Source organism: Aspergillus foveolatus (genome assembly GCF_047715535.1).
Source record: "Aspergillus foveolatus strain CBS 279.81 unplaced genomic scaffold BDW70scaffold_74, whole genome shotgun sequence".
Taxonomy (NCBI): domain Eukaryota; kingdom Fungi; phylum Ascomycota; class Eurotiomycetes; order Eurotiales; family Aspergillaceae; genus Aspergillus; species Aspergillus foveolatus.
Window position 1 is genome coordinate 17286 of NW_027396138.1, and position 27485 is coordinate 44770.

Here is a 27485-nt window from a genome sequence, read left to right on the forward strand (position 1 = left end):
CCTCAAGCCTCAACTCTCCTGCGGGTGACATCTCTTGTCGGCCCAGCTTCATCCTTCCAACATCATCCACTCTCACCTTGTCCATTCTCAGCTAACGGCTTCTATTACGTCTGATTTCTTCTCTGCCTCCTCCCACGCATATCCCACACATCTGATTGACCCGCCAAGATGTCGCTTGAAGCTACGATGATCATGTTCGTCGTCCCCCGACCCATCACTTAGCTCCGATTTCAGAGACAGCTAAACTATTCCAGCGTTGACAATAGCGAAAGCAGCAGAAATGGAGACTACACGTAGGACCTTGACACCTCTCCTACGTCCTTTCGAATACCCGTTGCTAACCGCCACAGCTCGACACGATGGCAAGCTCAGATCGACGCCGTCAGCGTCATCCACACAGCCAAGATGCGCGCACATCCCCAGTCCGCCGTAGGACTGATGAGTATGGGCGGGAAAGGTCCAGAAGTGCTATCCACATTCACTACTGACTTCGGCGGCATCCTGGCCGGACTGCACCGCACGAAGATCCACGGAACCGCCCACTTCACCTCGAGTATACAAGTTGCCGGTGTACGCTTCCTCATACTAATACTGGTATATACCTATTCTGACATGACGAAATCGATAGCTTGCACTCAAACACCGCTCCGAGAAGTCCCAGCGTCAACGCATCATCGTATTCTCTTGCTCCCCCATCGCCGAAGATGAGAAGACCCTTGTGAAGCTTGCCAAAAAAATGAAGAAGAACAACGTCTCCATAGACGTTATCGCCTTTGGCGACCTCGAATCGGACCAGACTAAGAAACTCGAAGCTTTCGTCGAAAACGTCAAAGGCGGCGACGGATCCAACCTCGCCATCATCCCGCCCGGTCCGAATCTGCTGTCCGAGGAACTCCAGGCTTCACCTATCCTTGGCGGTGATGGATCTGGTGGTGCTGGCGGTATGGGAGGCGGTGATGGTGGCGATGGCGGCGCGTTTGACCTGGACGCTGCAGCCGAGAATGACCCCGAGCTCGCCTTTGCGCTGCGTCTGTCGCTAGAGGAAGAGAAGAACCGGCAGGAGAAGGAGAGGCGGGAGCGGGAGGCGCAACATGGTAAGGAGAATCTGGAGGGAATTCCAGAGGAGGGATCGGCGAGCAAGAAGGATAACGAGGATCCGGATAAGATGGATACCGCTTAAATGTTTCTATTTAACGTTAATGCATACCCGGCGCACCTACCTACGAAAACAAGTCAGTCGTACTATTAGTATAAGCAATGATAAACTGAAGATTATCGTCATTCGTATCGCCATACGTCTATCCAGCCTAATATCCCACTAATAACCCAGAGAAAATAAATGATCTAAGGGTAGATGATCTATACAGCTAGGTATCTCGCACGCCTTCCATGATTTATGGACAACAAACGGCAATCACCCCCGTACCCTGAGGAATCCCCCCAGCCCCCTATCAAACCTCTCACACCTAATTGGCATCTCAATCTGATAAAATGGATTCTTCATCACATAGTCCGCATAGAGCTCATATATCCCTTTCATGACCACATCCACATTATCCATCAGCGGGTCTGTGAATAGCAGGAACTTCGTCCCCGTGAGCGTTTGAAAACACGTCAATCGGAACTTGTCCGTTTCGAGCGTTTCGAGACCTGTTACCGGAAGATGAGGGTTCGGGTATGTCGTGGCGGGGTGTACGGAGGGGGATGGTGTGAGCGTTGTCGTTGAGAGGGTGGATGTGTGCGTGTGGTTTGAGGACGTGGCTGGTGTGGGCGTCGATGGTGATGGTGAAGGCGACGATGTTCCGGCGCCGGAGGATATAGGTATAGAGGAGGTGGGGGAGAGAGGGTTTGGGAGTTTGGGCGTTATTGAGCGGGTTATTGCGTGTACACTATTGCGCCTCATTATCAGCACACCTTTCATTTAACTTGTGTTCCCTCCGTCAAAAGGGTAGGGCCAATTGAGGTGAAAGGGAGTTATTCAAAGAGAGCGCACCCGTGAAATGTCCCTGCAAGGACTAAGTAATCGTTTGTAGAGAGCTTGCGCAAGCCAGGCTGGAACTCGCGCTGGTAGATCAGTCCGCCGGCTTTATTGATGATTATAAGGGAGTAGACGGGCCTGCCGTAACGGCTATTAGTATCTGCTCGCGCTTCTGCGTCGGGTGGTTGTGAAGGAGCAGGACGTACATGGTAATATATTCAGATCGAGGTGATGAGAAGGGAAAGTGCAGTGCGGTGCGAGTTTGTAAGGTTCGGTGCTCAGGCTGTTTCTTAGGTCGTCGGGTCTAGTCTCGAGTAATCGGGAGCTGCTGCGTTTGCTTTTTGAAAAATGATTGAGGGAAAAGGATCATATTCATCGGCGCAGCAATAGCAGGCTACAGGTGTTAGTAAGGTTGGGTTTGAGAATGAAGGCGGAAGTCGAAGCTCCAATGCGGAGGTGGATTGTCTGCCGGGTCGCCTTTTTATTCTGCACCCAATGCGAGTGGAGTGTAGATAAGGATATGCACAAATATATACAAACCTTGGTAATTTCTTGCTACCTTATACTTCAAGAAGTCATTCTCCCTGGAAACCTCACCAAAATAACTCCAAATCTTCGTTATAATACATACATCTTTAAATCCTCTTAATGTAAATTCGCCTTCGATCTCTTCTGGCTAGTTAGAACCACAATAAGTAACGACGATCCAGAATGAGGTAATCAACGTTGACTATGCGCCTAAGGCGGGCATCCACAGAGCCTGGCCGGTTCAGATATCACAGTGGCAGAGGGGGTGCTATTTCACGATATGCTGATTCTGCTATTGTGCTGGTTTTGCGCCTGCTGACCTTCCTGACGCTGGCCCTCTCTTGAAAGACAGTAATAATGACTACAAGATTGAGCGTCCAGACGAGTAAATACTTTTTGAAACCCTCGTCTCATATTGATGGTATGTATAATTCTGGCAGTACATAAATTTCGCCGGTGGGCGTTGTCTCTATCCAGGTAGTCAGCAATGTCTCCCTTCGCATTGGACGTGGGCCAAGCACAGGTAGTTGTTCAGTATTCCGTGGCTGGAATTTCTATAGGTATGGATATTCTGATGTATTATCAGGTTCTGCTAGGTCTTAGAGTCCAGTTCCCAGGTCAGGCCTTTAGGCGAAGCGCTTGGATGTTTATTGATGCAGTGAAATTTTTAGCTGTTCCCTAAAAAAGCGAAACCCACGAACTTTCAGTAAAGAAGAAGAGAATTTGAATCTGAAGTGAGCGTTCACTGAGTATCTACCTATAATCGGGCACGAAATTTCAGGTATCTCAGAGCAGGAGTAGACTATCTACCGTGCACGTGCAGTCTTAACAAGAAACGAACGTTACGATCATCAGAACATAGTCAGCAATCTGCCATGTTAGATGGAAAGCAAGTAATAGAGCCCGCCCAGAGAAGAGTTTTATAATCATATCAAAAGTAATACAAAATATCATCACATCACATCACATCATGAATCATAATTATGACCAAAACTGTATCCCACGGCGACCAAATACCGAACCCAACCAAAAATAGATCCTTCAAACAGGTATCACTAACCGAGGATGATATACAATAAAAGATAGAAAAGGTAGGAAAGAGACAGTCGCGGATCAAAAAGAGATTAATGAGGCCAGCCAGACAGGCAGAAGATCACTTCCGGCAAAGACTAACCAACTTCCACTCTCCATTGACACAACTCACAATTCCATTCTTCTCGGCCCACTCTCTCAACGGTAAATCCTCCTTTTCAGGACAAGGATCGCGCTTCTCATAATGTCTCGCCACGTGCTCCATGCGCTCCTTCCAAGCATTAACCCCGCAAAACTCCATATCACAGAACCCGCAGTGACTTAGCATTGGTGGCTCCCGAAGCTGATGCCAGCACCGCTTAACCACTGCCTCGAGGGATTCTTCGAAGGAGTCTTTTTCGGACTGGGAGACTGAGGAGGCTTTACGGGAAGACTTTGGGGTAGATGAGTTTGCGCTCCAGGGAGAATGCATGCGGCGCTGGTGCTGGACGAAGAGGTCTTTGCGGTTGAAGTCGTTCACAAGGAGCGTTAGTGGGGTTGGCGGGGTTTGTGGGGAGGACGAAGTTGGTGTTCGAAGTCCGGTAGGAGACGGGGAGCGGTTGTTCAGACTGCAGCGACCGATGTCACATCTGTAGAAGCCTGTCTGGATGTGCTGAGAGTAGACGTGGCGCTTCCATTCGTTCTTCGAGGGGAAGGTGCTTTCGCAGCCATAGCGGGCGAAGCAGCATTCAAAGCGGCGGTCGGTAGTCTTTTTGAGCGTTTGTTTGGTTGTGGCTGCTTCGGCGCGGCTGGGTTTGGCCGCTGTCTTTCTACGCGTCTTGCTGCTGCACTTCTGGACGCGGTTGCCGGTCAAAGGTCTGCGAGCGGGTAGAAGGGCTTCGCGCTCGCACTCGGTAGTAGAGGCGAAGTTGCGAGAGTTCTCATCGGGTTGGTGAGTGATTGGGGTGTATACTTGCAGGAGCATACAGTTCTGATGCGGCGCTGCACGAGTGGGCTCGGGGTGACTGATTGATCTTTGTTTGTAGAGTGTGGTGGGCATATCGGGGTATGAAGGTGATGGCGAATTCTCAAAACTGGATGTGCATGATATAGAGTCATCGTAGCTGAGGGCTGACATGCAATTGCTCTGACAGTCTGTCTGAGGTGAGACGCTGCGCACGCTCTCGTCAAACGGCGACAAAGGACACCAGTTTCCTAGGTCCGAAGCAGATGGGGGGGGAGGGTATCGCATTGGTTCGAATGGAGGAAAGTGGGTGCCCTTGACGGTAGCCTCAGCTGCAATGGGAACGCACTCAATCATAGCCTCAGACATAGGAACTCCCACTGCATTGGCAATGTGATGAGGATAGTACTGGGACTCGGCCTCTTGCGATGTTGGAAGATGGTCTTGTACGGAGTAGTGATAAAAGTCAGGGTAGTGGTAGTGGTCCTCCATTATTCAGCATAAGACAGAAGGCTGATCAAGTCAAGTCAACAAAGGATGACAGGCGCAGGAACACCACGAGGTAAGTACAATGCTTTATTTGAGCTTGAGCAAAACAATTAAGACGGCCATGACCACAGAGGAGCCATGGCGGCATTTATCCTCCGCTAGGCTCCCTCGCCCGAAGATATTTTCCTGGCGTGGTAAAAGCAGAAGCAAAACCGCAATGAGAGCACCGCGAATTGGCGAATCTCGAATGAGCCTCAAGTTACCAATTCCTACCCTCCATCAGGACGAACAGGCACAATCTGCCGGTGGGAACTGGGAGTATGTCCCTGTTTGGCGTCTAGTGCCGACGGACGGACTCCATCGATGCAGAAATAGGAGTGGACAGGACTAGTCAGGGCGGTTGCTTTGGAACCAACCCTTCCTTACTTTTTCCTCCCCTTATTTTGAGGTAGTCTCTGGAATTGAATTTTTTCGAGTCCAAATCGGCATAGTCACAAATTCATGGGCGTAAAATACGGGTACATGAGCGGGACAGATAGCTGACAGGTGCAGCGCCACAAACGCCTGCGTCGTGGAGTGCATTCCCCAGGACTCGTGCCTCGGGAACGGAGTCCATTACGAAACGATAACGATACGTGACTCATGAGTTGAGCCTCAACCTGTCCAAAAGAGGACTTATCATTAGATGATATAGGGCGGAGCCGTGAGCAGCGGTAAGCGTGGCACTGGTGAATTTTCTCGTTGTCGTCATCTAGAGATGCATGCACTCGTTCGTGCGTTTCTTTTTCTGGCCCCCTCCCGGGCTTCCTCCATCGGGGACTGACCAATCTTGGTATGAAGGATGCATCATCCGACCAATCTCACAGAGAGTGGCTGGCAAGAACGGGCAGTGTTGGCCGATTGTGGTTTGCCCTGGTGAAAGGGCCCCCTTGCTCTGGGCCTCTGGCATGAAGACGGTGGCAGCTTGGCGCAGATAACGAAGCAAAGATAACTGGAGACGGGGACCAACGAAGAAGCGATCGGCGATGTCATAAGTGAAGCGCGCTGAATCTATCGAGACGAGGTCGGAATGCAAGATGAGATGGTGGTGGTGGACTAGTGGTCGAAATCCGATCAGACCTGCTTTTTTGCACCTGGATCTCGTGTTGCAGCGCTAAACCGCAGCTTTGGACTGCTGCAAAAGAACAGGCCCAAGCAAGAAGCCATGTTCTATTTAGGGCTCAGCTCAAGTCGCGAATGTATAATTTTATTGGAAATCACAAGTGCAAGTGTGCTTGGGGGGAGGATGGAGATGCCAGCTAGTTGGGCCCGGCCAGGATGTCCCAGTGTTTGCCTGATCGGGGCATCCCCACGCGAGAGCTGATCCACTCGAGTATTCATTCGACCCAAGATCACCCTCCACCAAACCCCCCAGACCCAGACCTGTCTCCGACCGTCAGATTCCGCCAAGCCACGCCACCAGACACTGGTTGGTCGCTAGCACGGCCCTCTCCCGCATCGAGCCCCGTCAAGTAAGGCACACCCGATGATCACTCTGATATGAAATATCTGTGCGGTCTACTATCTTGTGACAGTCATCCTGTCCCGTTAGTCTCTCTGTACCGCAATCATACTGATCTGCCTGGGGCACAGGCGCAGTGCAGCAGTAGCGCAAATGGTGCCTCATCTTGGTAGCACAAACCTTGCTAGCTGCATCAGCTGAGATGAACTTCGGTATGCATCTCTCAGGGGCGAAACTCTGTCTCCACCTTCGCTTATCATCTTGGGGTTAGAGGTGGACAGTTAGGCAGGATCGAAACGGGCGCAGAGCTCTGCATGCTTATGGACGAAGGAGCTTTCAGTGAAACGGAGGGCAAAAGCAAAGTAAGACATCCAAACCGCCAATTCAACGAGAACCATGACTCTGGCGGTGCGGGCGCCGTGCAGCGGCTATGCTCGGATGACTTGACGCAGAGCTCTGCCGGACCACGCATTCACTGCACATATCAGCATACCATCTTATTCTCAACTTGCCCAATTAGAGCCTCTTAGCGGCTGTCACACTGACTGAAACTCAGTTCTGTCCTGATTAGCTGGGACGTGAAGATCTTGGCCAAGTTGTCTTGTATGGCTTATCTGCCAGCCACACTTTTAGAGGCCTCAAGGCTTAGAAGCCCCTGCAGGGTCGTTGCCGTCCGGCATCCAAGCAGCGTCCCCGGATGGAACAGCTCCGCGCTTGATGCAGTCGAACGTTCAAATTGGCTTTGATGGTATTGGCTGGTCCGGGAGTGCCTTCTCCAATTTTTTCCACTGGATGAGTTACTAACAGATCGTCTGGCAAACTACAGGCGATTTCTTTCTCAGCGTCATTTCTCACCATCTTCCGCACTGCCGCTGGAAGCTGGTCCGACCGACACAATAGACTTTGATTAACCCCCGTGCAGCCATTGTCGAAAAGCAGTGTTTGATCTTCATGGGACCGAACCGGGCTTACTGGACAAAGATCTAGACAGCAGTGCAGTTTGTTGGCTCCCAAATCTGAAGAGTGACTGTCTTCAGGGAAGCCGAGACGCCGGGACTTTTGACACCACAGTAAAGGAGTGAGGAGCCACAATGAGAGACGGATGGCAGTGCTGATGATAAAGCTGGCACTGGCTGATGAAGAATTCATCTTCGGCCGGACAATAATCTGGTGGACAATATTCAAAGACCCCACCGACGGTGTCTTAGCTGTTGTGGCTCACGACCAAGACGCATGGGGATTCCCCTTTTCCTCCTTTGCTGGAGACACCCAGAACAGTTTACGTTTTCAGATGACACTGATCAACATGCTTGACCCGAGTTTAATAGCGGAAAGTAGCCTTCTGTCCGAGAGAGACCTAGACGAGGAAGCGCGGGAAGATCTTGCTTTCCAACACATATATTTGGAGATGTAGGGGTTTTCAGTCCATTTTCTACTCACTGTAGTTGCTTCTTCAAGTCTCGAAATATAAGCGGATTTTCTTGCAGCCTCGCAGGCACAACGAATCAGGCCAGTACAAACGCCAAACTCGACGGTCTCTTAGTTCTAGTCTCTCGGTAAGTCAGGGTCGCCTGGAGGTAAGCCAAAGTGACCTTCCCCTCATCAAAATGTCCACGTCCAGTCTTGGAAGGATGATCCGGGTCAGCCGAACATCCAGACAGGTAGTTGATGATCGTGAGAATGCAATGTAGCCCCTCTCTGCTGCGTTGTATATATTTGGAAGCCTCCCTAGGCACTTAGTGGCAAACAAACAGGCCGATCGAACAGATTGCTCCGAGCTGTATGGACTATTTTACACTCTTTAATATTTAAAGTTTCCTAACCCAAGTCATAGCTGCCTTAACTATCAGGGCTGTGTGTTTGCGTCGGTATATAAGACTACCGGGTCATGTCAGAATATCAATTTCTCACTTGAAGCCCTGCCGCGCTACATGTTCGACTTACGGGCATATTGTCCTGTATCTTCGACGACAGTACTCGAGACGACCGTTACCGTGATGACCAGTCCAGCCCAAACCTGCCGATAGAGGGTGTGCGGATGAAGCAGCAATATAGCTTAAAGCGACTCGTGATGTCGATGTTACTGATCAACGGGTCGAGGTATCGACGAGTAAGGCCAGAATCGCCATTTCACAATGACATTAAAGTACCCAGCACAACAAACAATTAGCAAGCACTATTAAGTCTCGGTGCTGGGCGAAAGGGCGGGCGAAATTGAAACCAACAGTCCTGGAGGCCCTTCGCTCCTTCCTATTCTGGTGAATGAGCGACACTCGCCGCTTCGGCACACTCTCCCGGGTATTCCTGGAGAGTACTAAGCAAGCATGTTTGCAACCGCAACGCTGGACAGTTTGCAACTTCCCACTGACTGAGAGAAAACGGATGGTGCCTTCACGCTGTCACAGCGCATCAGCAAAGCAGACCTCGGATTCGATTCGCATCTTTCTCGATACACGCGCGGAGTGTTTTATTGCCGATATATTGATCACGGCATCTATACAGTACAGTACGGCTCTTGCCTTCTTCTCGACATTAGATCCGTCTTCAACTAGTCTAGCATGCGAAGGCGGCTTTAGACCAAGGGAATGCGAGGTTCTCGAATGACTTCTTCGCTCTTGATTTCCATATATCTGACCAACCTCATCAGAGCTTCCTCGTGCTGACTCCCAGTTACCTCGATAGCAGCTTATTCTAGAGAGTAAGTATTATGCATGAACCCGAAGCTTTGTCCAAGGTTTCTGGCACCGACCGCGTCCGGGGCCAATGCTAAGGATTAGCTGAGTTGAGGAGCTTGAAATCCCCCTATGTTGACTGGCGGTCCTTCTGGGCAGTCAAGCTTCTGGGCAGTCGACTAACTCTATCAATCTTGGCAGGCTATTGCTGGTGTCAGTCACTATTGTCTGATATCGCGGATTCCCTCCGCAGTTCAAGGCTAGCGTTCCCCGCAATTCGGCCTGTGACCCAAAACCAATATCGCCCGTCAGAGAACCTAGTGCCGTCCCCCGCATTTCAAGCTGATCCTCAGCCGAGAATGACGCATATACCGGGTCTATTTCCGCTAGTGAGGACAAGATGGCTTTGATACTAGATGGTCGTTGTGAGACTGAGATAGGGGTTGGCAGCGCAGCTCGGAATTCAGCAGCGGTTCCGATATCACTTATCACGTATCTCTCTATCAGCATGGCCAGCAACCCCGACCATTATGTAACTGTTCCGACAACCAGCGGATGCCTTTGGTTCTGGTTCTTAATAGCCGTCAGTCCCAGTTCGCTTTGGTGGACACTGGTCCCTACCGTGGTTGATATCTCATCGTTGATCGTTCCACAATACCACGACGGTCATGGATACGGTCCAAGAACCCAAGTCATCAGCATTTAAAGCCGACTGTGGAGCAACATCCATTCCAGATGTTGAGTTGGTGAAGGGCGATGTGGGCATAGCAGACCAGCTGGAGATGCCCATGAAGCGCAAGTTCAACATCCTGAGCATCATCGCCGTGGGTTACAACATCTCCAACAGCTGGGTTGCTATTGCTGCCAGTTTTGCTATCGCTATCCAGTCAGGCGGTGCCTTGTCTTTGCTTTATGGGATCATCGTCGTCACCTTTGCCATGCTCTGCACGGGCGTGACGCTCGCTGAACTTGCCAGCGTCTACCCTACCGCTGGTGGGCAATACCACTTCACATCCATCTTGGCCTCTCGCCGATGGAGTCGAGGACTGTCGTACTTCAGCGGCCTTGCGGCCATATTCTCTTGGATCTGCCTGGGTGCGTCGATTGGACTGTCAGGGACGAACGCTCTGATGGCGATCATTATTCGCTGGCAGCCCGCGTATCAGCCCGCGTCGTGGCATTACTTTCTTGTCTATCAGCTATTCAATATACTCGTCGTGGTATACAATACGTACTTAGCCAACAAGACGCTCTGGATGTACAATATTGGATGTGAGTTCCTGCCCTCCAAGGACGGCTCGATTAGTTGCCGCTAACAGCTATGCTCCTGCTCCAGTTGTCCTTTCCATTTCTACGTTTATTGCCATTACTGTTGCTTGTCCAGCTCGCTCGGAAGTTCACATTGACTCGAAGGAAATATGGGCCATAATGACCAATGGATCCGGTTGGTCAGACGGCATATCCTTCTTAACGGGCTTGTCAACTCCCCAGTTCATGCTGTCCGGCATTGATGCCACGCTCCATCTTGCAGAGGAGTGTCTTGACCCCGAACGCGTCGTACCAAGGGCGGTACTGGCCACCGTCATTGTAGGGTTTCTCACTGCTTTCCCCTTTGCTATCGCGATCAGCTACAGCTACCGCGACGTTGCAGAGTCGTTGTCTACCAACACTGGGTGAGTATGCACTCAACCTCATGCCCAATATACCTCACAGAAAGTTCCTAATTGGTGGTCAAACCAGGTTCCCTATCTTCTTCATCTGGGAAAAGGCCACTCATTCCCCAGCCGCCGCCTCTGTGTTCATGGCTTGCCTATTTGTCATCTCATGTGTTGCATTCAATGCTGTGCATCAGACAGCTTCGAGACTTACCTGGTCCTTTGCTCGCGATGACGCCCTCTTCTTCTCAAAGAAACTCTCATCCGTCCACCATTCCCTCGGTGTACCCGTTTATGCACTTATGCTCGATGGGATTCTTGTCTTCCTCGTCGGAATTGTCTACATATGCTCCTCAACAGGTAAAATCTCTCACAACCTACCATCCCAGGCATCATGCAAGTTAACAGTAAATATAGCCTTCAATTCCTTCATCAGTACCACCGTCATTGTCGCGCAAGTTTCCTTTGCCATCCCCGCCCTTCTCGTGATCCTTCGCCGCCGGTCAACTCACTTCCTCCCTGAAAGTCGACCATTCAAGGTCCCAAATGTGGTGGGATATATCTGCAACGTGGTCTGCATTACCTGGGCACTCATATTGACTGTGTTCTTCTGCTTTCCCGCAGCCCTTCCGGTCACGGGGGGAAATATGAGTAAGCTGTCCAATATCATCCTGGACGATCGCGGCTGCTAATTATATCCTCAGATTATGCGTCGGTTGTGTTGGTCGTGATGCTTATTATAGGTGTGGCGAATTGGTTCGCTTACGCGAGAGGCCATTATCACGGGCCAAGGCTGGAGGTGTAGGCTAGTCTGATGCACGAACCGGTACATTGATATAGCTCCCTATGTTCCCTATGCGCCGTACTGTGCTCTACTAGTGGGCAACTTCTCAAGAATTTTTATTGGCCCTAGCCTGTCTGTGAAGCGGGAAAGCCCCCGAGATCTCAGGTCGAACTGAAATCCAGGTGGCTCACGTCAGATTGGTAGACTCTTTGCCAATTGTTAGCAATTGTATATGCTTCACATATACTCCATACATACTCCACATATACTCATGAAATATACCCGATACCAACCTCAGGTTAATGTAGCAAGGACTTGGTAATCCATGTGAATCTCCCAGTCGGACCCTGGTTTCCCGGACCCTACCATACCTCTTACCAGCAGTATCGTGATTTGCATAACTGTTTGCATTATCCTAAAGAGGTTAGATCCGGGCCGGCCTTGTGGGACCACTGCATAATGAATACGAAAATACGATTTAACGATTCGATCTCGGACTCCGGTCGAGAAGCTGAGGACACCGTTCTGTCTAACACTGATGCTATTATTATGGTTTTTCTCGTTCAGCTTGTCAGGCAACACCGCCCTTCCGAAGTCGGAAGTGCTGGCATCAACTGGATGTATCCTCCTGCTTGAATGATAGTTACCGATCCACTGAGATCAAGGTCCACACCTGTCAGCCCCGGATTTTCGATAGCCCAACCCAGTAAGGAGTCACCACTGCGTATGGGGCAGACCCAATGTAAGAACTTAATGCCACCGACTAGTTCGGAGTACAGGCTGCAGTGTGCAATTTATTTTCCTATCGGAATTTTTCTCATAATATTCAGAAGCCAATCATCTACTTGTATTGGCCAGTCGAAAGCATGCAACTGGATTGACATTCATCCTGCCTGGGAGGCCCTGAACTGCACCACCCATCGGGCCGGCTGCTCTTGGGTCCCTGTCCCTGTTTGTGAGTCACTTGTTCTCATGCTCGGATGCTGCCTTCCCGGGATCCGTTGTCAGATCTTATTTGACTTTGTCCCGGCTGTCCTCTTTCTCTTCTTGATGGCCCGTGGGTTGACTGTCGACTCTCGCTACTTAACCATCGGTCTTTCCCTAGAGACTTCCGTCTTTTCACTTCTCCCCCCCTGCCTCTGTTTGCCAGACTATGTGATATCCTGACAGTCTGACCTCGCGTGATGTCTTCTCAACCCTCGCCTCCAGCGCCCTCCGGGGACGTTGCCCCTCCTGGTGCGGTGCAGCAGCCCTCAGAGGCCGTCAGCAGGATAACAGATGACAACGGCGCGCCAAGCACAGCAAAAGAAAACGCAGAGAGTTCCGATATCACGTGTGCCAGTTCCGAGAAAGATATCGACCGTGACAGAAAAGATATCGATCAAGAAAGCGAGCTGAAGATCACTGCACTCGCGCGGAATTTATCCCGTCTCTCACAGAAAAGCGGCGCCGTTGACGGCACAAACACGTTCCTCGACTCCTCTAGCGACCCCGAGCTCGATCCTAATTCAGGCCAGTTTAATGCTCGCAAATGGACAAAGAACTTCCTCTCCGTTGCCAATCGCGACCCAGACCGTTACCCCCGCCGCACTGCGGGAGTCTCCTTTCGCAATCTAAGCGCCTTTGGATATGGGACTGCCGCCGATTACCAGATGGATGTTGCGAATATGTGGCTCAAGGGGTTTGGATGGATTCGTCGGAAACTTGGTTTCGTAGATAGGGTCCGCATTGACATCTTGCGCGACTTCGAAGGCTTTGTTCGGAGTGGTGAGATGCTGGTGGTCCTTGGGCGACCCGGAAGGTAACACAGTGCTCGCTCCTGCTCAATCTTCCCGATGTTGCTTACATCTTTTCGTCATTTAGTGGGTGTTCTACGTTTCTCAAAACGATCGCCGGAGAGACTCACGGCCTCTGGCTTGACGACGGGACGGATATACAATATCAAGGAATTTCGTGGGACGAAATGCACAGTCGATTCCGCGGGGAGGTGATCTACCAGGCTGAAACCGAGATTCACTTCCCCAATCTCACCGCTGGCGAGACTCTGCTCTTTGCCGCACAGGCTCGTACCCCGGCCAACCGTTTTCCTGGTGTAACTCGAGACCAGTACGCTCACCACATGCGCGATGTTACCATGGCGATGCTGGGACTAAGTCATACGATGAATACCTTGGTTGGGAACGAGTTCATACGAGGCGTATCTGGAGGAGAACGGAAAAGAGTCAGTATTGCAGAAACGATCCTTTGTGGCTGTCCATTACAGTGCTGGGATAATTCGACCAGAGGTCTTGACAGCTCAACCGCGCTTGTAAGTGGACTCCGGGCTGCTCTTTACTGTCTCTAACTCTGGAAAGGAATTTGTCCGAAACCTACGTCTTTCTACGGAATATACTGGTTCCACAGCTATTGTAGCCATCTACCAGGCGAGTCAGGCAATTTACGATGTGTTCGATAAAGCAATTGTCCTGTACGAAGGTCGGCAGATATACTTTGGGAGTGCTTCTGATGCTAGACGATTTTTCATTGAGATGGGATTCGAATGCCCTGACAGGCAGACCACTGCCGACTTCCTGACATCCCTGACTAGTCCCACCGAGCGCCTCGTTCGAAAGGGTTTCGAGAATCTTGTTCCCCGGACACCAGATGAGTTCGCGGAGCGATGGAAGCAAAGCGCGGAGCGCAAGAGGTTGCTTGAGGAAATTGAAGCTTTTCAAAACGAACATCCCCTTGGCGGCAGCAAATACGAGGAATTCAATCGTTCTCGAGCAGCAGAAAAGGCCAAGGGCACCCGTGCTGCTTCGCCTTACACACTCTCCTACCCAATGCAGATCCGTCTGTGCTTGTCGAGAGGCTTTCTTCGTCTAAAGGGTGATATGAGTATGACCCTTGCTACCACTATCGGCAACAGTATCATGGCGTTGATCATCTCAAGTATCTTTTACAACATGAATGGTACGACCGAGAAATTCTTCTCGCGTGGGGCCTTGTTATTCTTCGCTATTCTGCTCAACGCATTCTCCAGTGCATTGGAAATCTTGACTCTCTGGCAGCAGCGGCCAATCGTGGAAAAACACTACAAGTATGCGTTATATCATCCGTCCGCAGAAGCGATCAGCTCAATGATTGTCGACTTGCCAGCTAAGGTACTCGTGTCGATCGTTTTCAACATTATACTTTACTTCATGACGAATCTACGACGCACAGCAGGCCATTTCTTCGTCTTCTACCTATTTTCATTCACGACGACACTGACAATGTCCAACATTTTTCGCTGGATTGGTGCAATTTCTCGGTCTATGGCGCAGGCAATGGTTCCCTCATCGATATTTATGTTGATCCTCGTTATTTATACCGGGTTCACAATTCCTGTGCGCAATATGCATCCCTGGTTCAGATGGCTCAACTATCTCAACCCCATTGGTGTAGGTATTCTTCACAGCGCGCTAGGTACGTTGCTAACTTTTATCAGTATGCTTTTGAGTCTCTTATGGTCAATGAGTTCAGCGGCCGGAGATTTGATTGTGCACAGTATGTTCCGGACGGGCCGGGGTATGCTGACGTCCCTCTGTCATCGAAGATTTGTTCTGGGCGTGGAGCTGTAGCTGGACAGGACTACATCGACGGTGACACCTACTTGAACACTTCATTCCAGTATTACAGGTCCCATTTGTGGAGAAACTATGGAGTTCTCCTGGCCTTCATGCTCTTCTTTTTGGCAGCCTATATCATCTGCAGTGAGTTGGTCCGGGCCAAGCCGTCGAAGGGAGAGATCCTTGTCTTCCCAAGGGGCAAAATCCCGGCTTTCGCCCAGGAAGTTCGACGTGATGAAGAGGATGCAAAGACAGTGGAAAAGCATCAGCTGGTTGGTGAGAAGAGTGACGATCATGTCGGAGCAATCTCGAAACAAACTGCGATCTTCCACTGGCAGGATGTGTGCTACGACATCAAGATCAAAGGTGAAAATCGGCGTATCCTTGATCATATTGATGGCTGGGTGAAGCCAGGGACTCTGACAGCCTTGATGGGAGTCACTGGAGCTGGTAAGACCTCTTTACTGGATGTCCTAGCGGATCGCGTGACGATGGGTGTGATTACCGGAGAGATGCTGGTGGACGGACGTTTACGGGATGACTCATTCCAGCGCAAGACGGGCTACGTCCAGCAACAAGACCTGCATCTGGAGACCAGCACTGTCCGTGAGGCGCTAATCTTCAGCGCGATGCTCCGTCAGCCAGCCAGCATTCCACGAAAGGAAAAACTGGCTTATGTGGAAGAAGTCATCAAGATGCTAGGCATGGAAGAGTATGCAGAGGCTGTGGTTGGTATCCTAGGGGAAGGTCTGAACGTGGAGCAAAGGAAGCGCCTTACTATTGGAGTGGAACTCGCAGCCAAACCTGATCTTCTTCTTTTCTTTGATGAGCCAACGTCTGGTCTGGATAGTCAGACAGCCTGGTCTATTTGCTCGCTAATGAGGAAGCTCGCCGATCATGGTCAGGCAATCTTATGCACAATTCACCAGCCGTCCGCTATCTTAATGCAGCAGTTCGATCGGCTCCTATTCCTGGCCAAAGGTGGAAAGACCATATACTTTGGTGAGCTAGGTGAGAACATGGGGACTCTGATCGAGTATTTTGAGAAGAAAGGTTCCACTTCTTGCCCAAAGAATGCCAATCCCGCCGAATGGATGTTGGAGGTTATTGGTGCGGCGCCAGGGTCTCATGCAGACAGGGACTGGTCTGAAGTGTGGAACCAAAGCCCTGAACGCGAGCAAGTGCGCGCAGAGCTGGCACGGATGAAGGCCGAGCTCCTACAGAAGCCAGAGCCTCCGAGAACGCCTGAGTATGGAGAATTCGCAATGCCGCTCTGGTCACAGTTTTTCATTTGCCTAAAGCGAATGTTTCAACAGTACTGGCGCAGTCCATCCTATATTTATTCCAAGGCCACCATGTGTGTGATTCCGGTATGTTTCCTTCTATGCTTTGAACGTGAAAGGAAACTAATGATGTAGCCTATTTTCATTGGGTTTACATTTTGGAGAGAGCCGCTTAGTCTCCAGGGAATGCAGAACCAAATGTTTGCCATCTTCATGTTACTTGTTATCTTTCCCAACCTCGTTCAACAGATGATGCCGTACTTTGTCACACAGCGTGCGTTGTATGAGGTGCGGGAGAGACCATCCAAGGCGTATTCGTGGAAAGCTTTCATGATGGCCAGTATCTGTGTAGAGCTTCCTTGGAACATCTTGATGGCAGTACCAGCATACTTCTGCTGGTACTATCCCATCGGGCTCTATCGCAATGCTGGTCCTGGCGAAACGGTCGAGAGAGGAGGCACGATGTTTCTGCTGATTTTAATTTTCATGATGTTCACATCAACCTTCAGCTCCATGGTCATTGCTGGGATCGAGCATCCGGATACGGGTAGCAACGTCGCCCAGTTGCTGTTCTCGTTATGTCTCATTTTCAACGGGTAAGAGGTCCTTCTTGATGCCATCACTCATTGCTAACAGCTCAGTGTACTTGCAACTCCCCAACAGATGCCTAGATTCTGGATCTTCATGTATCACGTTTCACCGTTTACCTACCTAGTATCATCGGTATTATCCACCGGCCTGTCAGGAGCTGAAGTGGAATGTTCCGACATTGAGATACTCAAAATCCCACCTCCAGACGGGCAAAACTGCACATCGTATCTCGGTCCCTATGCCGAAGGAATCCATGCGAAACTACTTAGTGATGCTCCTAATGGTGACTGCCGGCTCTGCAGTATCTCCTCAACGAATCAGTTCCTGGCGTCGCTGAATATCAACCCTGATGATAACTGGCGCAATGTTGGGATTCTGTTCGTCTACATCGTCTTCAATGCATTTGCGGCTGTGTTCCTTTATTGGCTGGTTCGTGTACCGAAAAAGAAGTCGCAGCAGGTGAAAAGGCAGTAGGAGGGGAGCGGAAGAATCAGCAAGGCTGGTGTGATGATGCCTACTAGAGGGCTGAACTGAGTGTTAACTATCGTCATCTCATATGTTACTTCACGGTCGATTATATCTCCTATCATACACAGGATATATCTCAGAAGGTTATGGCTTATTAATCTCATACTATCCAGTGCCGCGTCCATGTTCAGCTTATCCTGCTGTAGCTGATCCGCACCGACAGAGCGCATCCTACGTTGTGGTCCTGGTAACTAGTAGCCATCGTGCTGAAGAGCTCTCTCCTGTCTTGACGTTTCCACCATAGCTTGAGAGTAGACTACCGCTTAAATCATGTCATTTCAAGCAAAGCTAACCATTTCTGGTGCATTGTGTACCTGAGTTACCTACAACTCTAGATCTCTGATCCGTTCAGACCGGACGTGTTTAAATTGACGAGGCGCAATTTGTTCAGAGCACTCGGGAGCCGGAGGCGGCGATATGGGAGTTGAAAGGCCCTTCTACAGCGATAGTAAGAGAAAAAACACGCAAACATGATATCAGGTAAAAGGTGTATTGAAACCGGAGCAACACAAAAGTGAAAGCAATATACAGTCCCCCAGATCCACCCATATTCAATCCGTCAGCGGCATTAGAGAGTATAGAAGGCGACGCGACGCGACAGAGGTATAAAACTAGTAAGTAAGCGCCTTCAACCGAGTATCCGAGTATCCAAAATCCAGTAATCAGTAATCAGTATCCCAGAAGATCAGAGCATTACGACATAGCTCCATAAAGTTAAATCAGGAACCTCAATGCGAGGTATTCAACGGAGCCAATCTTTGTTATCAGGTGAGGAGATTGAGACAGAAAAACGCTGAGGGTTTCAGAAGGTACGGTGCCGTATCCAGTGGAGTAGTCTAGTACGGCGGAAGTGCGACAGATAGCCGGCAGGGAACGGGTAGTATAATATGCTAAAGACTCGTCTCGTCGCGTCTCGTTGGGGTCGTATCAATCAATTCATTTAACACATCTCGCAGCACTCAATGCAGTCGAAGCAGCATTCGCAGGTTTCCTCGCAGAGGAAGCAGCAGCAGAGCGTTGCCAAACTGAAGAAGCGACGGTTAGCGGCAAAATAGCGATGCGAAGACAAAGGATTACTGGAGGAGCTGGCTCACCAAGCACCTAAACACCCGCGATCCTTCTTTTGCCGGGGAGGTTGCTGCTGATACACCATTTGTGGCTGCGCGGGAGAAGAATTTGGTCAGTCATTTTTCCGTTTATATTATCCTGAAATGTAAATCGAGATAAGGTAACATACCGGTGGGGGGCCTTGCGGATAAGGCTGCTGATAGCCTTGAGGAGGGTAGTAGGGCTGTTGCGGCTGCTGGTAGTGACCCTGCGGGGGGTAGCCGCCCTGGTAGCTAAATGAACGAACCAAGTCAGCTATCGTATAGTTTAATATGACGGACGAGAGCGAGAGGTTGTTTCAAGTTAGTCGCAAGTCGCAAGTCGCAAGTCGCAATCCGTGGAGTTCACGGACGATGATAGCGACAGATTCCAGCTTCGATCCAACCTGACTCGAACTGCGCGGTCGCGCAGCGCAAGAGCAGATAGAACTCCCAATATCGAGTGCGGAATCAAAAGCGGAGAGAGAACGGGTCGCTTACGCATGCTGAGGGTGAGGGGGTCCCTGGTTATAGTAGTCTCTAGCGGACATGATTGTGCGGCGGGAAAAGGAAGTTCAAGGTGCAGTAACTTGTACACGGAGTCAGTCAAGATTCGAGATCGACGAAGACGAAAAAAGCAGATGACGACGGCTCTCGACATATGGGGATGAGCACTAACAGAGGACCAATGACCACCGGGGAATCTCGTACCTAAGAAATGCCAAGTTTTAGTGAGCAGAGCCCAGAGGGCAAGCTGAGAGCGCCGGAGGCTGAGCGATCGGGAGGGGTTGGTGAGGAGTGTAGGTAGGAAAGAGCGAGATGAGACGAGGCAAGGTTAGAGTTTCAGCCGGAAGATTGGGCGCGACGAGAAGATATATTAATAAAAAATAGCAAGCGATGCTATTATTGTTCGGTTCGTTGCGGCGGCACCTTTGCCGTTTTGTTCAAAGGCTCGGACTCGTTTGAATGGAGTATGAACGCCATTCCAAGGTTCTGCCATGGGGTGATGCGGTGGCGGTGTGGTGCCGGTTTACCGCCCGGCGATAAAAGTCACCTGATGAGAGCATAACATAGTATAAACTGCTTTGTAATTATGAAGAGCATAGACCATGTTCCGACTAGACACCTTGGCACAACATCAACCGTAACCAAATATAACCGTTGATGATAGAAGGGCCGTCTGCGTCTATCAGATAAGGAGAAAGAGAACTCTAAAAGTTTTTTTTTCTAAAGCCTAACTGCGCTGCATTCTGTACTTTTTTAAGGTGTTTCCAGTGAGTGCACAGTGAGTGCAGCGGTTACTTCTTGATATCGCAGGCCACATATATTCCTAGGCGGAATATCTTTCGACAAACGTGGCATAAGGAATGGTAGTGGGTAAATTCCGGACAAGGACCAGTAATGAGTCCAAATGAGACGCTGAAAATCTGAAGGAACACACGCAAAGCATGCAGTTGCTACAACATGCGTAGTCATCTTTCCCCCTACATAGGCGACTTTGCTACGAGGTAGAAAATTCGATTAAGTGTTTCGTAAAAGTTAATAGTTACAAGTCATACGGAGTGCAACGTTATACAGCCCGGGTCTCAGCCACACAGTCCACAAGTCCTACGCCCAGCTCAACTGCGCCACAGCCGCGCACGTTTGATCTATAATAAAAATAATTCAGACTGGCTGCTCAGCAGCATAGCCCGACTGCTTGCGTGGCTCAAAGAAAAGAGAGGATGATAGCGAGCTCGCAGTCGTCGGTTCCTGCTAGGCACCTGGGAACCAGGAGTGCCGCAATGAATGCGCATTGCACATATCAATCATGAGGACTCAAGTTGATCAAGTCAACCGACTTTGATGGTTGCTGCTGCCCTTGCTCGTTATCTCACCGAGTTTCAGTTCAGTTCCTGCGCACTTAGTAACAGATATAGCCTACAGGTCAAGCCTGCCTGCAGCTAGTATAGTAATGTAGTGAAGATTGGAGGTTACCAAAGTCCCTGCAGTGATGCATCGGGAAAATTAGTAGCTCATCTTGCTTTCCCACCGTTGATGCGGTCTGGCTTTAGTTGAGTTGTTGTTCTTAGGCGTGCTCGCCGAATCAATATATTCTGGATGTATAGTCTCGTGGACTGCATCGCTGCTCGTCATCACACATTATGTCGTATCCCTCCTTGAGGGGGATTACGAGGTCGCGATTCGACCTGTAGGCCCTCAATGAGGTAAAAGTCGGAAACGAGTTGTCCGTAAATAGATAAAAAAAAAAAGGAGAATATAAAAATAATAAAAGTGTATAAGAAAACAAGTTCCACAAGCTTGTGGAACAATGAGACGAGAAAAAAAAGTGAAGATGAAAGATAAAGTAGGGAAAAAGCATGGTCAAAGGCGAAAAGGCATAAACACCAACTCCGACGACGTACTTGGTAAAACATAAGGTGCGAATATAGATTGAAAAGCCATCAAACATTCCTAGAATAGAAGCATCAGACATACGAGGTAACTTCAGGAACTAGAGGTTGAGAATCGAGGTAGCAGGTGTTCTCAAACGACGGATACGAATTCGTCGCAGGAAATGAAGTAAATGAATCGTAACTGTTCATGCCGGTTGATTCCGTGCCCTGCGAAGGCAAGTCCTCAGAGGCGAGCGATTCGAATGAAGTGTCGTCTAGGGGATTGGTCGGAACAGGTACAATATCATCAACTAGTCCGTCCGCATCGAGAGGATACATCTGTGCGTTTTCGACAACAATCTCCTCTTTCTGGACCATCCAATGCTTCAAGATGTCCATAGGTGGATGAGTGCCACCTCCTTTGCCACCACGTTTCTCGCTGTCTTTTCCGCGCCCACCGCGGCCACGTTGGCAAGGGTTGAAATGGGTACGACGAAGGTGAGCAGCAGCATTGTAGTTGGCTCCGTACCGCTTTCCGTTCCGACAAGCCTTGCAGTTTGCAAGGAACTTTTTGTCAGGAGAGATGTCAACGCACACCCAGACTTTTCGTACGACGGCATGAACACGCTCAATGTGACGGCGAAGCTCATGTTCTCCGTGAAAGCCATCGGGCTGGTCGTTGCACATGGTGCAATATGTCTTTTGCCTAGGTGGACGCTGGATTGAGGCTTTGGGAATGGCAGCGACCTCTTTGGAAGTGCCGTCAGATGATGATATACGGATCATCTTATGCTCTGTCACTTTCGGCGGCGTGGCCTTGAGTGTCTCTGTCTTGGGAGCAATAGGCCTTGCGCTATGCACAATATGCTCCTGTGCCCTTCGAGCAGCCCTAGAAGAAGGCGTACTTGACGCGGCGTCGCCCTCTGTAGGCGTTGAAGCTTTTACCTCGCTCACTGGGGAGGGAGGAAGGAAGGTCATTGAGGTAGCAGGAGGGGCAGAACAAGAGTATGGCAAAGATATTGACGGATCGACCATGTTGAATGAGGCTTGGGGGATCATTTGCGGAGTTTTAGAGACGGTGCTGGCGAGGGGGACATTCACAGGTGTGGAGGAAGGGTAGGTAGATGAAGGAGCAACAAAGGGGTAATCCGAGCCCAGAGTCGGTCCTGAGGAGTCGAAGCGCATCATACCCATAGTTCCGCATAGGGAATCTGTTGTTCCGCTGCGGGTCATAGGGACGGATTGAGCGGATGCCGTAGCCAGAGAGTTGTCGCCGCTCATCTGCCCTTGAAAGAACTGACTGGCAAATGAACCCGGACTTGATCCCCCAACCTGCACAGGACTCGCTGGAAACGCCATAGTACTTGGAGATACGTTCGGCTGGCCCTCAAAACCGCCCAAATATTGCTTCGTGAACTCGGCCGGTGAGTACTCACTGACGTTCTGCAGGAGGCGGCGATGGTATCCAGGAGAGTGTCGATATTGGGCCATGGACGCCGTAGGATGTTGGTACGATACTGGAACCTGTTGACTCTGCGAACGAACCATAGCTGGCGGTTGGGAGACGGATCCAGGACCGGAGGAAGGATGTGTGCTGTCCGTCTGCGACATTGTTCTCGAAAGCTGCCAGGACGTTTCCGGAGCTGCCGGTGAGGACGCATGGGAGAGATCGCGTTTCAGGACAACACGCTCTGGAGGATCCGGAGTCTGCCAAGTGTCAATCCAGGGACTGTTGGCGGGAGAGTAAAGGATGAAGATTGGAGAGGTGAGAAAGGTAGCGCAGCAGGAACAAGCATGGGTGGGGACGAGAGATGCAGCGGGACGGGAGGAGAGGACCAGAGTAGAGCACGTACGGTGACTCGCCGCTTTGTCGGAGGAGGGCCAGAACCAGGTAATGTCCGAGGAGTCTCCTGTCGTGTCCGCTTCCCAGATTTCTCAGAAGAGGTGTCGTGGCCAAGGATGCTGGAACCCGAGACTGGTCGGTACGCGGGAGAGGTCGGTGACACCGCGGTCGTAGTAGGCATAAACTGACTCAAGCGCTGGCTCCAAAGCTGATTTCGCTCTAATTCCGGGAGGTGGGAGTGTTGCTCCAAAAATGCGTCCCGATATCCAGATATGGCCCTCGTAAAGAGTTCGTCGTCGGCCATGGTGACTGCTGACATGCTGCTGTACTCCTTCGTCTCTTGGATAAATGGATGAAACTGCGGTCAGCGAGAACAGTTGGGGGACTGATGGGGCTGGTGTATTTGTTAGTATGAAGTGCGAGTCGCCTCCAAGGTAGGATTCTCATAGTGAGAGAGGCAGTAGGGTGGGGAGACAGACTGTGAGAGGCAGATTGACGATAGAGATAAAGAACCGATAAGATAGATGAGAGTAGTACGGGGCGGATACTAGGTGGGTAGTGTAGATGTGAGCAGGAAACGAGGAGGATGTATAGGAACTGAGCGGGAAGGAGAGACGTAACAGAAGAGAGAGAAAACGAGAACAACAGCTAGGCGACTGACAGGAGATGAGATTATTGGAATTCAGTCGAGGGTGATGGGGAGGGAGAGCTCGATAGATATCGTGGGTGCAGAGTCCGCTACGACCAGATCTGGGTTAGTCAAACAGACTACGGCGTCAAGATGGAAAGGCCTGAGACAGAAAAAGGTACAGGAGGAGCCTGAAAATTCGGGTGGTTATTGCAGAGGTACAGTCGGGGATCATTGGATGACGTGAAGAAGGTCTGGACTGCGCGATGCGCAGGCGGGTTGCTCGAACAGGGAAAAAAGAAATACGATCAGTGATCCATGATCAATAATGATCGCGAAGATCAGAGCGCTAGCGAAAGAGACCGCCTGGGGCAAAGACGGAAAGGAGAGGGTGAGAGCCTAACGCTGGAGTAGGAGGCTAGTACGAAGTGAGACTGAGAGCCTGAGGAGGAGCCTGGGAGAGCCTGAGCCTTGCCCAGGTGAGAAACGACCAGTGACCAGAAAGGAAAGTCAGCTGCCGGGCGGGTTACAGCGGCAGAGAACCAGGTACTACTAAGACTATTAAGTACGGTGTAGTGCCAGGTGAGTACGGACAGAATACAGAACCAAAGTGAGGCGCCCATACGGATGCAAGCACCACTGCTGGATCAGTCATCTGGAAGACTCTCAGACGCCCGTATGAATCGCACTTTGTTCTGATTCGACAACGTATCCTCTTGGCCATGGGTGATGGGGCGCTTATACGGCTCGCTCCCAGTGCGGTCAGAGAAGAATTCTCTGGACTCTGGAGGTCAGGTATGCCAGCCCAAGTCCATGTGAGGGTGCCAGGCTGCCAGCTTTCAGGCCATTCGGGACTGAATTCACACTCCCGCTCGACTCGCCGGCTGCCACGTTGTCTGGCCTCTGGGCTACACCCGTTCGGGTCTCTACCCTTTCCACCCAATACCCTCCTTTATGATAAGAGCAATAAGAGCATCGGTCCTAGTGATTCTAAAAATCTGGCGAATACCGCGGTTCGCTCGGTTATCCTGCTGATGACGAGCCAGCCGATGTGCAGCGGTCGCTTGGATGCAGCTTGCCCGCGACGGCGGCCGACTCAGGCAAACTTGCTTCTTGAAGGATACATGACATATTGTGGTCAGCGTAGAACGGTCAAAGTATGGATCAATCATGGAGGCCACACACTGATCTCCATTCTCCGCCGTTGGAACGGCGGTACCGGACGGCCGGCTTCCAAGGTTGAGTGGTTCGCCCTCTGTTGACTTCAGGATCTGTTTCAAGGCTGCCAGTGCGTCGTATGACTTGGGAATATTATCGCATTCGCTATAGCAAGGCAGATTGGGTGACCCTTGGCGTTCACACTTTCTCCGTTCTTCCGGGCGCGCCAGTGTTAGTCCTCGATACCTTCATCCCGGGAATCTCACACTCGTCGCAATCGGCAATCCCAAAAAGTGCAGTGTGGGCCGGTGGGGAAGGAAGATCGGAGATTGCCATCACGTGGTTTGCATCACGTGCCGGCACCGCTGTTCTTCCCTGAAACGCCCCTAGCTGGCTTCTGCAGTGAGTGGCCCACATGGGCTGCCAAAATTAAATTACGAAGTAAATCTCCTCGTCTTAATTCACGGAGCTCGCCCGGAAGATTTTCGGAAGACGTCATTGACCCTGAGTCTGAAAGCCGTTGTTCGTCGCAGTTCCGTATATCGTAAATGAGATCGGGGTGGGGAAGACCATCGTGTCGTGTGCCGTTGGAGGGTTTGCCCTCCGGTAAAGACATGACTAATCGCTATAACGGCTCGGGCGAACACCGAGTTGCTCCATTGCCAGGCCGAGTGTACTTGCGGTCTATGGAAGCTGAGTGTGTTGTCATTGCGCTGGAGATGATTTCCACACTATCCACAGCCCGCCAACAAGTCATGAAGTCTGAAACGAACTGGCCCCGATGACGATGGAACCGGAAGTAATCGACTCTGACACATCAGTACTCTCCACTAGAATGTTAGGAATGCTCGAAAGTCGAGATGGTGTACCGATTCCCGGTTAGTAGAGCTCTCGATACCAGAACCTTTGCTAAAGGATATAGGTATGGGGAAGTAAAGTACTCAGTGGCAAAGTCCGGTAGCAACTAGAAGCGATGCCAAACTCGCAACCTGGTCTGCTGTATGCAGCCAACAAGATTCCTAGTATCAGACCCCGGCCGCATACCAGCTGCTTAGTCTTGCGCAGCAGAGTCTTGCTTTCAATATCGATACAAGTGTTCATTCGGGACTCCGACTGTTGAGCAATAGCTGCTGAACTGTCGGCACCGGTGAACCGTCTGAGCTCCTGCGCGATGCAGAGCTGAGGCAGGTGATACTCATCTCTTTTGCCACAATCTCAATGATCTCATTTCCGTCTGAGGAGACTGCATCTGCGCTGCTTGTGCTTGGATTATCCCTATAATGCTATTGTCTTGCCGTTATGACCTGAGCATTTGGTTGTGGACGGCATCTATGGACGTAGTGGGACTGACGCGCGGCAGGGACTGGTAGAATACAAGGACCGGCATATTACCAGTCGACTTCATGGCATGACTGCTCAATTCATGCTGGAAGATGCTCCCATACCTTATCAGACTCGTGTTCTGTCTCCGCAATACTAGAGCCATTTTACCTATGTAGCCAAACAGCTGCTGAAGGTGAGACCGATGAGACTGCTTCGAATGAGCGGTCAGGACGACTCTTTCTCCTTTTACTCTTCTTTTCTTTCTAAATGTAATTCTCGTCACTTTGAGTGATGCCAGAAACATGGCTACCTTCAGCTTTCACGTGTACTTTCGTTCTCGGTTGCTGTCTATTCGTGTCAGAGCCCATTACCAGCTTTACAACCGGGTAGTACGCCAAACGCTTGATGCACTTAAACCTTCAATTAATGCAGTCTAGCCATTTCATATAGAGTTCGATCCAGTTGAGTATTCTTCTGCGTATGCATTCATGATCATTCCAAGGCTCGCACGACTGAAACTTATCGTACGACTCTAAATTGTCTCGCTGGGGGGTATTTTGGAAACCTGGACTATAATACTGCTGGTAAGCTTCGATATCTTTATATAGGTTTTCTGCTTGTATCATATCAACCCTATTCCATCAACCACAGGCCACTTAAATGGACAAGGAAACCCGACAAGGCAAACTCCCCCAGGGTCTTAGACAAAGAGCCAGCTGACAACAGTATTGTGCACAGCTCATCTACTTTTCACAGTTCTGCAGGCTCAGCATTCGGTAGACGTAAATTGTACCCTCAGTGAATGCCAACCAGGTCAGGCACTTCTAGGAGACTCTGGTGCAGACAACCTCAGAGCACATTGTCACCTGCCAGAAGATGAGTCTCGGCTCGACCTGTTGCTGAAGCAATTCGCCTTCACTCCTTCAATCCGCAGAGTTCAAGTCGACATGAGAGAAAAGCAGCGTAAAGCTTTGCAACCCCTCAATATACCGTCCATTTTTATATCTGCTCTCAACCACATCATCGTGAAATCATGGACCATCTCGTGCGAGAGCATGCCACTGCCTTGTCCTTTCCAGAGAGAAGTGATTTCCGTAACAATTTTTTCGCGCTTGTTGGCCGGTAACTGGGATGGTGCGCCAATATTGCATCGAGTTGAAAGGTTAAAAACCACGAACCAGAGCGGACCGGATCCCTCTCAGGGATCAAAAGCTCCGCGTCCGTCTAGAAAAATAACCCCCTACCGGAGCTGCACTCGGTGAGCTTTCTGTGGGCTCCATGGTATAGTCCTTGGCGTGGACGGCTGACTAGGTCATAACTGCTTGAACTTGATTGCCGAAAGAACCGGCGTTTGCTAGGTATGGTTGCAGTAACTTCCGGCGAAAACACACCGGTGATAGAGGATACAACCCAACCAGACGCGTTGACGACTTCTATCGCAACCCGACTACGTGACGGGGTAGCGCTTTACCTGACCGATTGGGACATGACTTCCAACG

The 27485-nt window shown here is 50.5% G+C and overlaps 9 protein-coding genes across 9 annotated transcripts; 4 read left to right on the forward strand and 5 right to left on the reverse strand.

The window, feature by feature from the left end:
* Nucleotides 1–22: 22 nt before the first annotated feature.
* Nucleotides 23–1281, forward strand: BDW70DRAFT_112938 (proteasome regulatory particle base subunit RPN10). Its single transcript, XM_073734587.1, has 4 exons — nucleotides 23–194; nucleotides 255–293; nucleotides 351–570; nucleotides 629–1281. Exons 1-4 carry the CDS (start codon nucleotides 169–171, stop codon nucleotides 1178–1180), a joined length of 837 nt encoding a protein of 278 aa, XP_073592149.1. The 5' UTR covers nucleotides 23–168; the 3' UTR covers nucleotides 1181–1281.
* Nucleotides 1282–1553: 272 nt separating this feature from the next.
* On the reverse strand, nucleotides 1554–4973 carry BDW70DRAFT_163614 (putative C2H2 finger domain protein; the record flags this gene model as incomplete). The annotated part of the gene is made up of 2 exons (XM_073741324.1): nucleotides 1554–1889; nucleotides 3711–4973. 2 exons carry the CDS (start codon nucleotides 4971–4973, stop codon nucleotides 1554–1556), a joined length of 1599 nt encoding a protein of 532 aa, XP_073592150.1.
* A 1363-nt stretch (nucleotides 4974–6336) lies between these two features.
* On the reverse strand, nucleotides 6337–7220 carry BDW70DRAFT_143530 (uncharacterized protein). Its single transcript, XM_073738114.1, has 3 exons — nucleotides 7018–7220; nucleotides 6743–6946; nucleotides 6337–6683 (listed from the first exon to the last, which is right to left on the reverse strand). Exons 2-3 carry the CDS (start codon nucleotides 6941–6943, stop codon nucleotides 6633–6635), a joined length of 252 nt encoding a protein of 83 aa, XP_073592151.1. The 5' UTR covers nucleotides 6944–6946; nucleotides 7018–7220; the 3' UTR covers nucleotides 6337–6632.
* BDW70DRAFT_112971 (uncharacterized protein) lies at nucleotides 6885–7926 on the reverse strand. The gene is made up of 2 exons (XM_073734588.1): nucleotides 7018–7926; nucleotides 6885–6946 (listed from the first exon to the last, which is right to left on the reverse strand). Exon 1 carries the CDS (start codon nucleotides 7618–7620, stop codon nucleotides 7117–7119), a length of 504 nt encoding a protein of 167 aa, XP_073592152.1. The 5' UTR covers nucleotides 7621–7926; the 3' UTR covers nucleotides 6885–6946; nucleotides 7018–7116.
* Nucleotides 7927–9811: 1885 nt separating this feature from the next.
* On the forward strand, nucleotides 9812–11603 carry BDW70DRAFT_153418 (putative choline transport protein; the record flags this gene model as incomplete). The annotated part of the gene is made up of 5 exons (XM_073739631.1): nucleotides 9812–10415; nucleotides 10480–10816; nucleotides 10884–11158; nucleotides 11216–11449; nucleotides 11503–11603. 5 exons carry the CDS (start codon nucleotides 9812–9814, stop codon nucleotides 11601–11603), a joined length of 1551 nt encoding a protein of 516 aa, XP_073592153.1.
* An 891-nt stretch (nucleotides 11604–12494) lies between these two features.
* BDW70DRAFT_112984 (pleiotropic drug resistance family ABC transporter) lies at nucleotides 12495–17692 on the forward strand. The gene is made up of 6 exons (XM_073734589.1): nucleotides 12495–13383; nucleotides 13446–13890; nucleotides 13937–15004; nucleotides 15052–16542; nucleotides 16591–17051; nucleotides 17097–17692. The coding sequence occupies exons 1-6, from the start codon at nucleotides 12767–12769 to the stop codon at nucleotides 17518–17520; spliced, it is 4506 nt and encodes a 1501-aa protein (XP_073592154.1). The 5' UTR covers nucleotides 12495–12766; the 3' UTR covers nucleotides 17521–17692.
* Nucleotides 17693–17785: 93 nt separating this feature from the next.
* Nucleotides 17786–19601, reverse strand: BDW70DRAFT_143538 (uncharacterized protein). Its single transcript, XM_073738115.1, has 5 exons — nucleotides 19371–19601; nucleotides 19161–19248; nucleotides 18812–18914; nucleotides 18669–18733; nucleotides 17786–18599 (listed from the first exon to the last, which is right to left on the reverse strand). The coding sequence occupies exons 2-5, from the start codon at nucleotides 19208–19210 to the stop codon at nucleotides 18515–18517; spliced, it is 303 nt and encodes a 100-aa protein (XP_073592155.1). The 5' UTR covers nucleotides 19211–19248; nucleotides 19371–19601; the 3' UTR covers nucleotides 17786–18514.
* A 723-nt stretch (nucleotides 19602–20324) lies between these two features.
* Nucleotides 20325–23181, reverse strand: BDW70DRAFT_153420 (uncharacterized protein; the record flags this gene model as incomplete). Its single annotated transcript, XM_073739632.1, has 3 exons — nucleotides 20325–20394; nucleotides 21138–22741; nucleotides 22888–23181. The coding sequence occupies 3 exons, from the start codon at nucleotides 23179–23181 to the stop codon at nucleotides 20325–20327; spliced, it is 1968 nt and encodes a 655-aa protein (XP_073592156.1).
* Nucleotides 23182–23989: 808 nt separating this feature from the next.
* BDW70DRAFT_113034 (uncharacterized protein) lies at nucleotides 23990–24889 on the forward strand. The gene has a single exon (XM_073734590.1). It carries the CDS (start codon nucleotides 24228–24230, stop codon nucleotides 24765–24767), a length of 540 nt encoding a protein of 179 aa, XP_073592157.1. The 5' UTR covers nucleotides 23990–24227; the 3' UTR covers nucleotides 24768–24889.
* Nucleotides 24890–27485: the final 2596 nt, after the last annotated feature.